The sequence below is a fragment of the Erpetoichthys calabaricus genome, chromosome 1 (genome assembly GCF_900747795.2).
Source record: "Erpetoichthys calabaricus chromosome 1, fErpCal1.3, whole genome shotgun sequence".
Taxonomy (NCBI): domain Eukaryota; kingdom Metazoa; phylum Chordata; class Cladistia; order Polypteriformes; family Polypteridae; genus Erpetoichthys; species Erpetoichthys calabaricus.
In genome coordinates, this window is record NC_041394.2 from 243,189,264 (window position 1) to 243,203,687 (window position 14,424).

The 14,424-nt window shown below is 36.7% G+C and overlaps 1 protein-coding gene across 2 annotated transcripts in view; it reads right to left on the minus strand.

Annotated features, from left to right (window-relative positions):
• The window catches only part of LOC114660526 (death-associated protein kinase 1-like), a 108,129-nt gene that overhangs the window by 43,667 nt on the left and 50,038 nt on the right, over positions 1-14,424 (minus strand). For both annotated transcript variants that reach the window (XM_051931212.1, XM_051931216.1), the window contains 5 exons: positions 12,644-12,742; positions 11,645-11,767; positions 4,127-4,207; positions 3,822-3,950; positions 256-349 (listed from right to left, as the gene is read on the minus strand). In XM_051931212.1, coding sequence (XP_051787172.1) covers positions 256-349; positions 3,822-3,950; positions 4,127-4,207; positions 11,645-11,767; positions 12,644-12,742 — 526 coding nt within the window. The remainder of the gene's footprint in view (positions 1-255; positions 350-3,821; positions 3,951-4,126; positions 4,208-11,644; positions 11,768-12,643; positions 12,743-14,424) is intronic.

Sequence of the window (14,424 nt, forward strand, 5' to 3'; positions counted from 1 at the left end):
ATGTAAATGTTATCCTTTTATGGCAACTAGATACTCAGATTTACAAAAATACTTTAAAGCTGATAGTACATATATGATAACACCAAATAGCTTAATTATTTTAACAAGCATTAAATTATTGTTGATTTCACATGAACATTTGAAAACATGTTGAGACATCAAGAGGTACAATAAATTTTAATATAGATAAATTGATTAATGAAAGCACAAAACAAATAGAGTTTAGAAAGCATCTCTTTGTCATCACAGTCTCACCTGCAAAACTGCTTTTTGTAATCTGTACACCTTCGGTAGATGGTGGAGAGTCTGGATCTCTAAACCAGTGTTGGACATAAGATAAAATACCAGTCTTGCAAAACAAAAAATAAGAAAGATTAAAATTTTAAAGAACCTAATTACAAAGGAATTTTTGTATATACTTTACAACACAATGTCTACCTGAAGAGTACAGAAACTGATTTACATTGTAATGATTATATTATTAGAAGCTATTTAAGAAGAATTTATAATAAGCTACATAACAACTGGATTTCTGTGGACTAAAATTAATAGACTACAAAGCACTGCTGTAGCACACATTTCCGATTCACAGAGAATTTACAAAATGAATGTTGTGTTCAAAATTTGATTGTATTTGTTTTCTTTTTTGTTTTTTTTCACTCAATGAAAAGGAGAAAATATGAGATAAACAGAATATTACAATTTGTAATAGAATATGTCTTACTTTAGAGGAAGGCAGTCCTCTAAAATGTCTGCATTAACAGGTTAGTCAGTTAATGTAAAATACAGCTTTCACAGTAAAAACAACCAAAACATTTTCATTAGTAAGTTATTTACTCTAAGCACTTAATGGATAAGTTCAGCATTTTTTAAGTCAAAGTTATTTCTTCACAATATAGTGTATCAACTCATCACATAAAGCTATGTTCCACAATAAATCATTTTTTATAAATTAAAAAAATATATACCATGTATTTTCTTGCCATTTGAAACACAGTTCAATGGGCACCAGTCCAAACTTGAAAACAAAAGCCTTAAACTTAGTGATATGTTTTTTTCAAAGTAGCAAAGATTTTGATTTAAGAAAATGTGTCTTTTACATTTCTAAGGCATATCTGTGACAATAAAAGGAAAAGGGAAATAATAAAACTTTATTGCAAATTCTTGTTTCTATTCTTCTTAAGGTAAGGGTATGTTTTCCCCTTCTATTGCCCGCTCACATTTTCCACAGGCACATCACCAATTACTTGTCATCCACTGCCTTGCCATAGCTTCATGCTGCTATATTATTGTCCCTTTGTTCTCCAATTCTGGTTCATTAACAATTGTCTTCTGCCATGGGTTGTAACAAATGATGCTCATGAGTATACGCCTGCCATAAAACCAATGAGACCGTATGTGACTGAAAATATGCAACTGCTCTCGAAGTAGAAATGTACTCAAATTATATTTATTTTCCAATGCCATGTGTAATCAAACCATGTTTTCTATATGTAAGCCTGGCACATACACTAAATCATAAAAAGATACAGCAGTCTGACAGCAGATGCACACTCAAATCATACAGTAGGTTCCATGATACATCGGTCGTTCTAGCTACAGCCAGAAAACAATCATGAATGTGGGTTAGCATCAAGCAACACTATTTAACTATTTAAAGTGCATTTTCATGCATTGCTGGGTATGCTTCATCTGTGATAACGTTCTACGCATGCCACATTCCAGCGCTATGCTTTTCACTCACATTTTAAATGTAATGAATTATTATTATAAATGTAATGAATTATTATTATTACCGTATTATTATTATTTTGATTAGCTTACTCTGTACCATCTTTTCCTTTCACAACATGGAAACTGGTGCAGGATGTACATTAATTACTTCAAGTTATACTAGAAAAAGTTTAATGCATTCCCAGTGATTTTCATTAACCACATTACTTATATGGTGTGTGTGTGTTTTGGAAGGGGTGGATTGGTGGGGGGTTGTAGTGGGGGCCGCATTTTGCCTACTACATACATTCTGTCTTGATATATTTTTACATAGCCTGTAGAGTGTGATTCAGGTTGTTGGGGGGATAGCAGTGTCAAGTGTGCAGCTCAATTCTGGATATAGGAGTTTCATTGTATTTTGTACAGGCGACAATATATCCTAACTTATTACACTACATTAATTTTTTTATCAAAGCCTTAGATTTTTCAAAGTCTATTAAATAGAATGAAACAATTATCAATTTTTCATAGTATATGCAAAGTTGCCCTTAATCAGAATATGATGGAAACAGAACAATCTAGGACAGTGTTTTTGAGAGAGAAAAAGTAATTAGTGAGTTTCAGTGTTTCTTGTCAGTAGCCATTTACTCAAGTCCATAAAATGTTTAAGGTGTTCTGGAGTAAGATTCATAGCAATTTTAAATCAACTTTGAATGGTTTGTAAATAATCTTTATAGCATTACTGAACACTGCGACTGTATCCGCTGCAGTAAAACATATCCTGCAGCAGACTCTGTGTATCCCTAATCACACCCCTGCTGCCAATGCTTTCCATGGCCCTGGACTGAAATAACTGGAACACCAACAGTTTGTTTGATTTGTCTAAGATCTTCTTTATCGTATGTAGTGAAAGACTGTGATAGATTATAAGTGTGACTTTTTTCTGTAATTACTGTCTAGGTACCTTCAAAACACAGACAGCAATTCACACCTGGCCAGCAACATCAAATAATGTTAATAACAACGGCAAGAAAGCATTTGTATTTTTCAAACCAATGGCACATTTTTTAAAAAACAGAGTCAAATTCCTACGGATAATTTCTGGATGAGCAGAAGGGCAAAGCTGGTTCCTGAAGTGAATAAAGTAACCTGCAAATGCCTTTGTTTTCAATTCTAGGTTTAGGGTGTTCTTGTTGGCAGCATGTTGGCAAGTTGGTATCGCTGGTGTCTTGCAAGAAGAAGCCTGGCCATGGTCTGCCTGCATAAATTTCTCAGATTCTCCCCATTTCCATTTGGATTTCCATTGGGTGCTCCAGTTTTTTCACATAATTCAAAGACTTGCAAGTTAATTGGACTGGTGATACTAATTTGGCTGTAGTGTGTATGTGTGTGAGAGTGTCTGTGTGCTCACCTTGTGATAGGGGGGTTGTTCCGGCTTTACATCATAAGCTTGATATGATTGGCTCCACCTTCTCTGGGATCCTGCTCAGGATATAGCGGATTTGGAAAATGTTAATGTCTTGTTAATTTATACAGTATGAATTTTTCTGTATTATTTGAAAATGATAATACAAAACATGATTTTGAAATTTTAAATGTTCTGCAACAGCCTGGAATGCAAAATCAGTTCTGTAGTGTCCTTTCGGTGATGTGCAGGGTTGGGGCTGAATGAGAGCTTAGTTGACGTCACCAGGAAGCACATTACTGTTGTTTAAAGGTTGTTCCTGCATACAGCAGCATGAGGGATCCTTTCTTCTTCTCATATTAAGGAACTGCTTCTAAGTGTTTCTGTACCCTAAGCATTGCAGTTTGCTGATGGTCACTGTCAGTTACCACAGTGCAAACGTCCAGACTGGGAGGAATCTTGGTGCACCAATATTGATCCTGTTTCATATTTTTTATAGCTATCTATGCTCCATCATAAACAGAAAAGTACTAAGCAGTTTTTCCTTTGATTGCTACAGGCCTCTTCTAATCCCCCTTCTAATCCATAACAACTTGTATTTTTCTTTAATTGCAGTAAAATGATCATAATTAGAATATCATACGCTAAAAATGCCATATATATAATAATATACTGTATAATAACTTAAATATAATATATATACCTGCTGCAGAGTTTGCACTAGGGTTGTCTTTCCCACTCTGCTATGACCACAGATAAATATCTTTGTCATTCCTCCTCCTCCTCCTCCTGTTCCATCCAATTCTTTCAAAAGAGTTTGCCTCTGAAGTTCCTAGTAAGAGAAAAGGGGACACAGCACCAGTTACTTTAATACACTATACTTCATAAACAACAGTAAATCATAGACTTATCATTTCAGGGACAGAAATGCTCACAAAGAACATTGAAAATATGTTTTACTGTCTAACAAAAGCAGTTCAATGGGAAATAGAATAATGTTTGTTTTACCTGTGTTTTCTGTTGGATTAATGCAATAATGTTTGGAGGAATCTGACTCTTCCGAGCAACATCAAGGACTGTCAAACCATCCTTAAAAACAAATAAACAGTCAAAGCTTCACTGAAGTCTTGTAACTAATACTGTTCTGCAAACAATGTGCTTCATGTGTTCATCACATTAAAAATGTTGTTACTGAAATACTAATGTAAACACACATTTTAAAGTGGTAACTTATAAGATTTAGATTGATATAAATATATCAACCATATTTATTTTATTAATTAATATTGTTCTTTTTGGTATTTTTTTCCAGAATAGTACAATACAGTATAATCCATGCAAAGTGTGGGAAAAAACTCTTATATCTGCTTGTTTTGGTGGATATTAATCTGTAACACCTGGACAACGGACGAAGCTCAAAAAGGTTATGTATATACAATATAATATATGGTATTTAATAATATAAATAAATAATATATTTAATAATATACAGTATTAGTATACAGAGACGTCTTTTTAAGGAAAAAATAAAATTGATGTCTGTATTAATACCAGATGTTAATATTATTTTTAACCACTGCATTTTTTCTATAGCTACAATAGTTTGCAAATAAAGGTGCATACAAGAAAGCAGAAAGAAAATAAGATTTCCTTTGTGCCACTTGCAATCTGAGAAAATATACTGTATAATAATTGCAAATATTGCTTTGTCAAAGAATTCACCTTTCAGCAGAACAACTGAAATGTTGGTATCCCAAAACCTTCTAGGAGAGTAAAGAAATTACAGGCTTTCCAAACATCATGTGCTGGCAGTGTCAAAAGGTATAAAAAAGCTTTTATCAAGCCCACTTCAAAACAAAAAAAAAGAAACAAATCAGTACAAAAGATGACAGTTTTGGGGAATGAGAAGAAAAGACTGAGCCCACAGTATTAAAAAGTGTCAGGTGAGAGTAGGGGATTATGTGAAATAGTGCTGGGCGGTATACAGGTTCATACCGAAAACCGTTTTTTATTTTTGTTATGATATGGATATTTCTTATACCGCAACACCAGTTAAATTGCCTAAACAACATTCAGAATGTGGCGCAGCGGGAAACTGTTTAAGGGGGGGACCTTTTCACTGCTACATCGCTAGACAGATACAACGGAGTACATGCGTTAGTGGAGGTGTTGCGCGGGGTCTCTTTTTCACTGCTACATCGCTAAATAGGCATGCAACGGAGTAAATGCGGTAGTGTAGGTATTGAGCGGTGAAAATGGACAGAGAACATTCCGAAACTGAAGCTGTAGCAGACGATAAAGTTGAACATGATGACATAGAAGAACTTTTGCCAAAAAAAAGGAGTCACGTCCGTTGCCTGGAGATACTTTGGTTTTAAAAGGTCGGATGTTGACCATTATGTTCAAATCTGTGAATACTGTTTCTATACTACTGGATAATACTGCAAGCCAAGTTGTACTTGTTTTACTTTTTTTCAATACAGTGTAATGTACCTGGGTACTGCGTAATACTGTAGTGTGACAACATGTTGACTTATTCTCGACATTTCTACTTGATTCTCGCTGTTTATGTCAAGATTAAAGTCGACATGTTGACTTTATTCTCGTAATTTGTCATTAAAGTAGAACATCGTAAACTAAACTTCATTGTAAAATGAATATGTAGTTTACTAGATTTTCTCAAACCCCATCATAAGTTATATAGCACATTAAATGCTCTGTGTTAAGTGTTCCCCGAGCCATGTTAAATCGGTATGTGCTTCTTAAACTGACTTTCTCTTGTACTGAGGAGGCGCCAGCAGCGATCACCGCACAGAATACATTCTCTTCATGATATTCCTGCTCCCTGAACATTTAGAATGCTAAGATAAATACTTGATATAATTTTCATGATGAAATGCATTAAAGCATCTATTAATCATGTGGGTGCACGGTGGCGTGGAGGTTGCACTGCTGCCTCGCAGCAAGGGGGTCCCGGGTGTTCCCTGCCTTGCAGTTTGCATGTTTTTCTGGTGGGTTTACTCGGCGTACTTCAGTTTCCTTTTAAAGTCATGTAGGATGTGGGGTTTTGTTATGCTATATTGACCCAGCTAGTGTATGTATTGCTCGTATTCACCCTGAGGTGTGCTGGCGTTCAGGATTTGCTCCTGCCTCGCACACAATGCTTGCTGGGATGGGCGCAACCCTGAATGGATGGCATAATTAAACATGTATAATGAAGATTTTTTTAAAGTTCTGAACACTCAGTGGTCTAAGTTTATTACTAGTTTTAATTTCAAAAAGACGTTTATCGTGTGGTGATTGGTTAGGTGAAGAAAGAAAAAGGAAGGATAGGAGCTGAGGGTTTGGTACGTCAGACAGACAGCACGCATGTAATAAAGAAAGCCCACTCAGAAGAACATCCATTGAATTCTGTGTTCGTGTCTCCGACCACCAGATCACAAACCCAACATTTACACAATATTTAAGTTAAACCTGTGCGATACCCATTCATACATCCAGTTTTTGGAGCCTCGTCACACCTGCCATAAAGTTCTCTACACTGAACATACACCTGGGGACCCCTTACTGCGAGGGAGCAGCACTACCGCCACAGTACCGTGCATGTTTAATATCTGCTTTAATGCTTTTCATCCTGAAAATGATATCAAGTATTTATCTTGGCATTCTAAATTTTCAGAGAGCAGCAATATCATGAAGTGAATGTATTCTGTGTGATGATCGCTGCCTGCACCTCCTCTTAGTGCAGAGGAAGTCAGTTTAAGAAGCGCACAGTGATTAACAACTGAGTTGGGGAACACTTAACACAAAGCATTTAATGTGCTACATCAACTTATGACGGGGTTTGAAAAAATCTAGTAAATTAAACACTGATTTTAGGATGAAGTTTAGTTTACAACATTCTACTTTAATTACAAAATAAACAATGAGAATAAAGTAGAAATGTCAAGAATAAAGTCAACATGTCAACTTTATTCTCGACATATAGTTTTTTTTTTCTTCCGTGTCCGTATTTTTTTTTCTTCACTGTGGCCCTAATACGATTCCGAAGGGCTATACCACGAATAGCATTATAAATGCAAGTTTCAGTTTTATTATTTATGTAGTAGACATTAAGCCTGTTACAATAACGGGCGCTAGAACAGTAGTCCATAAACACTAGTAGGAACAGTCTATATTAAATGGCAAGGGACCTTTTTTCCGTAAAATGCCTGTAATTTTCTCAGACAGCAATACTGGCTTTGCTGTCCGTAATATGCATTTAATTTTCTGTTACAACAGTGGGCATTCAGCAGATTTTCCCCAACAACTGATGTAATGTGCGCGAAAATAAATCTACTTTTAAAAGTCATCGTATTGTAATATCATGAAAATTCGTATATTTAGGAAAACCCCTTCAACGACTGACACTTTACACTTTACCGGGCCAAGCTTCTTAATCGCAAATCTGACATCCTCAGAGTGAACACTTGCACAACAATGGGGAAGCTGGTCTCCGCGTCTCAGTACCCGATTAGATTTTTCGTGTTTTCTGTTTTAGGTCTTACCTCATTTACCGAAATCCGATTGGATCTGCCACGCGATATTTTATAGGTCCCGCCCTCTCTGTCTTGTGTGACGCATCAGGCGGCCTTTGAAGCACCTGCTTTGAAGCGTTGCACCGTGCCCCGTGCATGCGCACTTCACCAGAAGACACACACACACACAGACACTGGATGCACACAGGGGTTTTATTAAAGAGGATATAGCTTAGCTTGAAGCAAGGTCCATATTAATGCAATTTACCTAAATGATGGTTCAGTTGGTGAAGATGTCATCACCAAGTTGCACTTGTTTTATTTATTTTATTTTTATTTGATGAATACTGTGTAATGCACCTGGGCTTGAAGTCTTGAAGTAATAGTATTATTACTGGAAGTTGCACAATTATTTATTTTATTTTTATTATTTATTAGTTTAAATATTATGCAGTTTACTGATGGAAAAGTTGTTTAAAAAAGTCACTTTAATGTGTCAGTGGACAGAGATTGTTAACATTAACAGAAAGTGTAGTTGGTTTACAAAAAATATTTACTATTAATTCCTTTTGACAAGCATCTCTGAATATTTTACTAAGTCTAAATGCCTCTTTGGATGGTTGAAAATATTTTGTCAAATTTTTAGTTTAAGTTGTTTGTAAAATTTGTTTAATAAAAAGGTTCTATATTTTAACTGTCATGCAGTGTGATTCCTTCTTTTCATTAGTGCCACCCCCTTGAAAACTATCACTTTATGGGGCCATGCAAACCTGTATTAATACTTGTGTGCACATTAAAATGTTTTTTTTGTACAATGTACAATTCTCATGACAATGGAATAGGTTATTCACAGCCAGTAATTGCAGTGGAAAATGTGGTTAACATCCACTCAAGCATGGGAAAAAAATACCGTTGAATACCGTGAAACTGGTATAATTTTGAAAAATACCGTGATATAGAATTTTGGTCATACCGCCCAGCACTAATGTGAAATAATGCAGGCTAACGGACTCCATAAATGTATTACCTTACCCTGGAAGATCAATTATTACCCAGACAACATGGTAAGATTACCAGGTGGAATAGGCCATTTATTAAAGGATGATTTAAAGAAGCAAGGGACCCATCAAGTTGTCTTTAGGTAGTGTGCACCACTGGAAATGTTTAAGGTCTTACACAGAAAGTATGAGAACCCTGCTTTATATGTAGACATCCAAGTTCAAGTCACGTGACACTTTTCAAAGAGCTTCTGGGTTCTAGAGCACAGTGATCTTAAGAACTGTTTAGTACTATGTGCCAGTGGATATGGTGGTTTTACCAGTGACTTCAGACAAGGAGGTAAATTGCATGATTGGTTTTAATGGGCAGTTTTTCCCAGAGTTAAATAACATTGCAGTTGACGTGTAGATAAAGGATTTCTCTGGGAGCAGAGAAGGGAAGTTGGCCAGATTTAGGAGGTGAGAGAGAAGGTGTGAGAAAGTTTTAGACTAAGCGGACAAAGAAAGGAAAAACACACAACTGCCTTCACAAACAGTATGGAATCCCTCATTTGTAAAAACGTTACGTGTAGAGAGCTTATAGTGGTTGTACTGTGAAATTTTCTGAACCTATTTTTACATTACTGGAACTCAGGGAACTGAAATGCATCCTAGAAATATCAGGGGAATGGTAAGAGACAATTCTGGACAATGCATCTTTCCATTACAGGCCTAGACATGCACAAACTCTTGCAGGTCCAATTTAAGGCCATATGTTAAACCAACATGCTTGTGTTAGGGGCTGATGGTGAAAAACGAAATTGCTGGAATAAACCAGTGTAAACACAGGGGGAATGCACATACTTCACACAGAAAATGCCTAGATAGCACAACCACTGCGCTTTATGCTGTATGTGGTTGATGTTCCCATAATGTTGTTACACTCCCTAAACTTATTCTCAAAATACTGCATAATGGTTTCAATGACTAAAATACAACGCATCTACTAGTTAGAATTGTTATGGTGAGCAGATTTTAATAATTTTTTAAGACTTTTCCAAAGTCAAAATTAACAATTTGTACATTGGGCTTTGAAACTCAAGAATTTTTTTTGTTTAATAACAATACAAAAAAGTTAAATATTTGTACTCCATCTTTGTTTTGCCATGGGCATTGCCATTTCAGAGTAAATGTATCAGTTGTTTCCATGGCAAATGTACCCAGAAGTCCCTGGATTGCATGACATATCATGTTACTGTTTCGACAGTATAAACTTTTGGTGCGTGCATTTCTTGGGAATTTCAGATTGTGGGCTGTGGCTTATGCTGTCTACATTCATCTCCCAGTCACTATCATTCTATACATACTGTCTCAACTCAGGACAGTAAAACAGTCAAATTGAGGATGGCAATTTATAAAAAAAATGACAATATCTTACAATTCTTTAATGTGTCTATTGTCACACACGTGTTATTAGCAGGGAGCTGAATGGACCAAGTGGAGGTACTTACTCGCCAGGCCCGGGGGTGGTGGGGTGCGCTAAACCTTATTATGTTATCTCTGCAGATCAAATATGGGAAAACCTGCCTGATTTAACAACAACATCACTTCCGGTTCCGGCACCAAGAAAGACGTCACTTCCAGTTCCAGTGCCAAGAAAGACGTCACTTCCGGTTCCGGCCTCAGATGACATCAGTTGTGGTCTCACCCTTTAAAACCGCCATATTTTCCACCACCAGTTCAGTTCAGTCTGGAACTCAATCTATAGACATCAGTGCTTACTTAAAAAAAACCTTTTGCAGCCAGAGACAATATACGGGTGGCTACCCCAAACCTTTCCAGTGTGTTGCTATATATATGTGTTAGGGTTTCACTGAGATTCACCTTGCTTGTCTATACCGAAAGCAGCACAATTTAGTACTTGTGTAAGAAATTACTAGAAAGTACCAGATATGGGTGACTAACATATATAAATCCTGAAGGATGATCATAGCAGTCAACAATGCACTTAAAACAGGATTCAGCATATGGAAAACTATGGACAGAAAATCTGTACAGTCACACTATTTTGCATTACAGACTAAAATGAAAAATGCTTATAATTATGACATATACTAAGAATCACAAACAAGTTTTCACATACCTTTACATCAAAAATTAAATACTGTACTGGCTCCAGTTTCAGAAATTGTAAAAAGAAATAGAAGATTATACATTATCTGAAAAACAGCTCGCATAAGTAATGTTGAGTGTATTTTTGGAGCACAGATGTAAGAATTTGATGAAAGATCATTTCTTAATCTCTTTAAAATAAACTAAAATCTAATGTTAAATAATGATCAAATAAAGCTGTGATATTTGGTGCTATTTAAAACTTAAAACCAAAAATGACAGAAAGGAATGAAGAATATAATTTTTAACACAGTGAATATATCAGGGGGCGGCACGGTGGCACAGTGGGTAGCGCTGCTGCCTCGCAGTTAGGAGACCTGGGTTCGCTTCCCGGGTCCTCCCTGCGTGGAGTTTGCATGTTCTCCCCGTGTCTGCGTGGGTTTCCTCCGGGTGCTCCGGTTTCCTCCCACAGTCCAAAGACATGCAGGTTAGGTGGATTGGCGATTCTAAATTGGCCCTAGTGTGTGCTTGGTGTGTGGGTGTGTTTGTGTGTGTCCTGCGGTGGGTTGGCACCCTGCCTGGGATTGGTTCCTGCTTTGTGCCCTGTGTTGGCTGGGATTGGCTCCAGCAGACCCCCGTGACCCTGTGTTCGGATTCAGCGGGTTGGAAAATGGATGGATGGATGAATATATCAGTTGATCTATCCACCTGCTGCTATACCCACTTAATCCAATTCAGGGTCATTTAGGGACTGAACCCTATACTGTCTGCATTAGGCACTTCACAAGAAACAATTCTGGACAGGGTCAAAGTTGATTACTGGAAACTCTTGGTCCAACTAGACCAATTTAGAGGTGCTAATAAAACAAACAGCAAACATAAATAAAATGTAATAGATTAAGAAAATAAACATAGAGTACCTTATTTCTATTTAGTAAGAGAGATGAAGATTCTTCAATGAGCCAAGTAACAAGATTATAATAGTCATCTTTAGAGTTGGTGCCTGCACCATTCACTGCATAGAACAAGACATTTTCTGCTTTCTATAGGACATAACATGGAAAGAACACTACATTAGTACTTTTTCTTAAATTACATTTATTTTTCTTATTCATCCAATACAAATTGTTAAACTAAATAAGAAGGTCAAAATAACTTCATGCCAAAACAGTATATTCTAGAGACCCTTAAATTAAAACATGCATGTGTTTAAAATGTAACATCATGAAGCAAATGCAAAACATTAATTTTTTATTATTTAAAAAATACTATTTTTTATTTAGTAACTAATGTTATTTTGCTTACAATTTTAAAAGCATATACATATTAAGTTAAAGAATGAAATTTAATAGTTTAGTATAAGAAACCTTTTTCAGTACACAATGCTGAAATATTCTAAAAGGAATTAATCAAAGTCTGCATTTGCAATGTACTGTAAAATCCATCCATCCATCCATTTTCCAACCCGCTGAATCCGAACACAGGGTCACGGGGGTCTGCTGGAGCCAATCCCAGCCAACACAGGGCACAAGGCAGGGAACCAATCCTGGGCAGGGTGCCAACCCACCGCAGGACTGTAAAATCTGAAGGGCTAATTTGCCAGAATTTCTGATTTCTGTGAATACACCTGGCAAATCAAAACCTGAATCTGAGTTTCTATTCTACCGGAGACTCCAACATGATGAATTTGATATAGTGCCTGAACAGTTGTTTGTTTCAAATAGATTACAATTCAGACTATGTGCTATTTTTTTCTAATGTTCAAATGTTTTGTTTTCCACTACTTTTTTTTTTTATATTTCTGGGCTAGCTTTAGACTGTGAGACAAAAGAACATATTTTTCAAGGAGTGTGAGTTCATGCAGAATACAGACACCTTTAAAATGTTTCTTCCAGATAATGCTTCTTTCAATGACCTACCTTATTTTTAGTGTGTAGAGATGCTCCATTTTTAACTAACATCTGACAGATAGGTAAAGATCCACTTCTCACAGCAAGGTGCAGTGGAGTATCACCATCCTGCAGCAACATATTTGAATACATTATTAGATATGCTGATTGTATTAGAATATATTCATATATAAGCATATTTTCATTATCATGTACCCATCCATTTCCTGAATCCACATAATCCTGTTCATGGCTATGGGTGTTGAAGTCTGTTTTGGGAGAAATCACACCTGGACAGTTCATTACTTTTGCATCCTCACACACAATCATTCATACAAGGGGAGTTCCAAAATTTTGTTCAGATAGACTTTTGAATTTGTTCTATATGGCTTATTTTTTCAGAAAATCGTACTCAACTATTCTGAAAAACCTCCTGAAATTGTCAGGTTTGTAAGTTATCATGGAGACAAGAAATGAAGGTAGAAGTGAATATTGGGCACGTTCATGAGTGAATGAATCCGATGAAATCAAACAAGTGCTCATCCTTTACCACAACCAAATGTAAATTGAAAGACTGTTTCCTACACCACAACAATGATCCGGCACATCGAGTCACTAAGACGATACCCCATTTAATTTCTGGCTCTTCTCCAAAATCAAGGTGTACCAAGAGTAAAACTAACAAGGGCAATATGCAAATTCTTTGAAGACCATGACGGAGCTAAGATGACAATACAGATTCTAGGAGCTGTGAGACGACAGTATACTGTATGTCTGTGCATGTGTGCACTTTTCAGGATGGTACTGGCATCTTTTTCAAGAAACTTTTTCAAAAGGTTTAAACCATGCCCTTCTAGCCAAATACATATACTGTCTTTATGTATTGTGGCAGACAATCAGAGCCCATGACTGGCCGGGACACCTCTGAAATGAAAGGACCGTGAAGAGAGTGTGCTCAGGGCATATACTGTCTTTATGTATTGTGGCAGACAATCAGAGCCCATGCCTGGCCGGGACACCTCTGAAATGAAAGGACCGTGAAGAGAGTGTGCTCAGGGCATTATCTGCCCCGGATCACTAGGTGTCAGCCTCCCTGGGTTGCTTCGGCACCTCATATTCCCACAGGGCGTATTGGGAATTGAAGTTTGGTTGCTCAGCCCTGTGGGTTTCCGGGGTTACCACCAATGGGTGCTGCAGGGTCTCCTGTGCCCTGTTCTATCAGGCTCCCACCTTACCTGGAAGTGCTTCTGGATCAATCCTTTGGGACAATGTAAGCTGCCACTGTTCCAGGGACAGAGTCGGAAGGAAGGTGACAAAACTTATGGAGGAAGAAGGATGAGGAGAGAGAGAGATGTTGAAAACAAGAGTTGTGTGTATTTCTGTGCTATATGGATTCGATTTGGGAAAAGTTTTTCCCACAGCCAAAATAAAGCCGTGTGTGTTGCTGGACTTCCATCCGCATCTGTCTGGGTTTGGGGAGCTATACATGCCACAGTCGATAGATAGATAGATAGATAGATAGATAGATAGACAGATAGATAGATAGATAGATAGATAGATAGATAGATAGATAGATAGATAGATAGATAGATAGATAGATAGATAGATAGATAGATAGATAGATAGATAGATAGATAGATAGATGCACTAGTGTTTAAAAGCTTAGAATCACTGATTTCAGAATATAATCAGTCATATGTGAATAATAATGTATAAATCAGTTGTTTGAAACATCAATAGGCATTTGCAACCTTAGTAATGTCTTGCATATATTTTAAAATCAATTTTATATCCTGAAAAAAGTATCAATT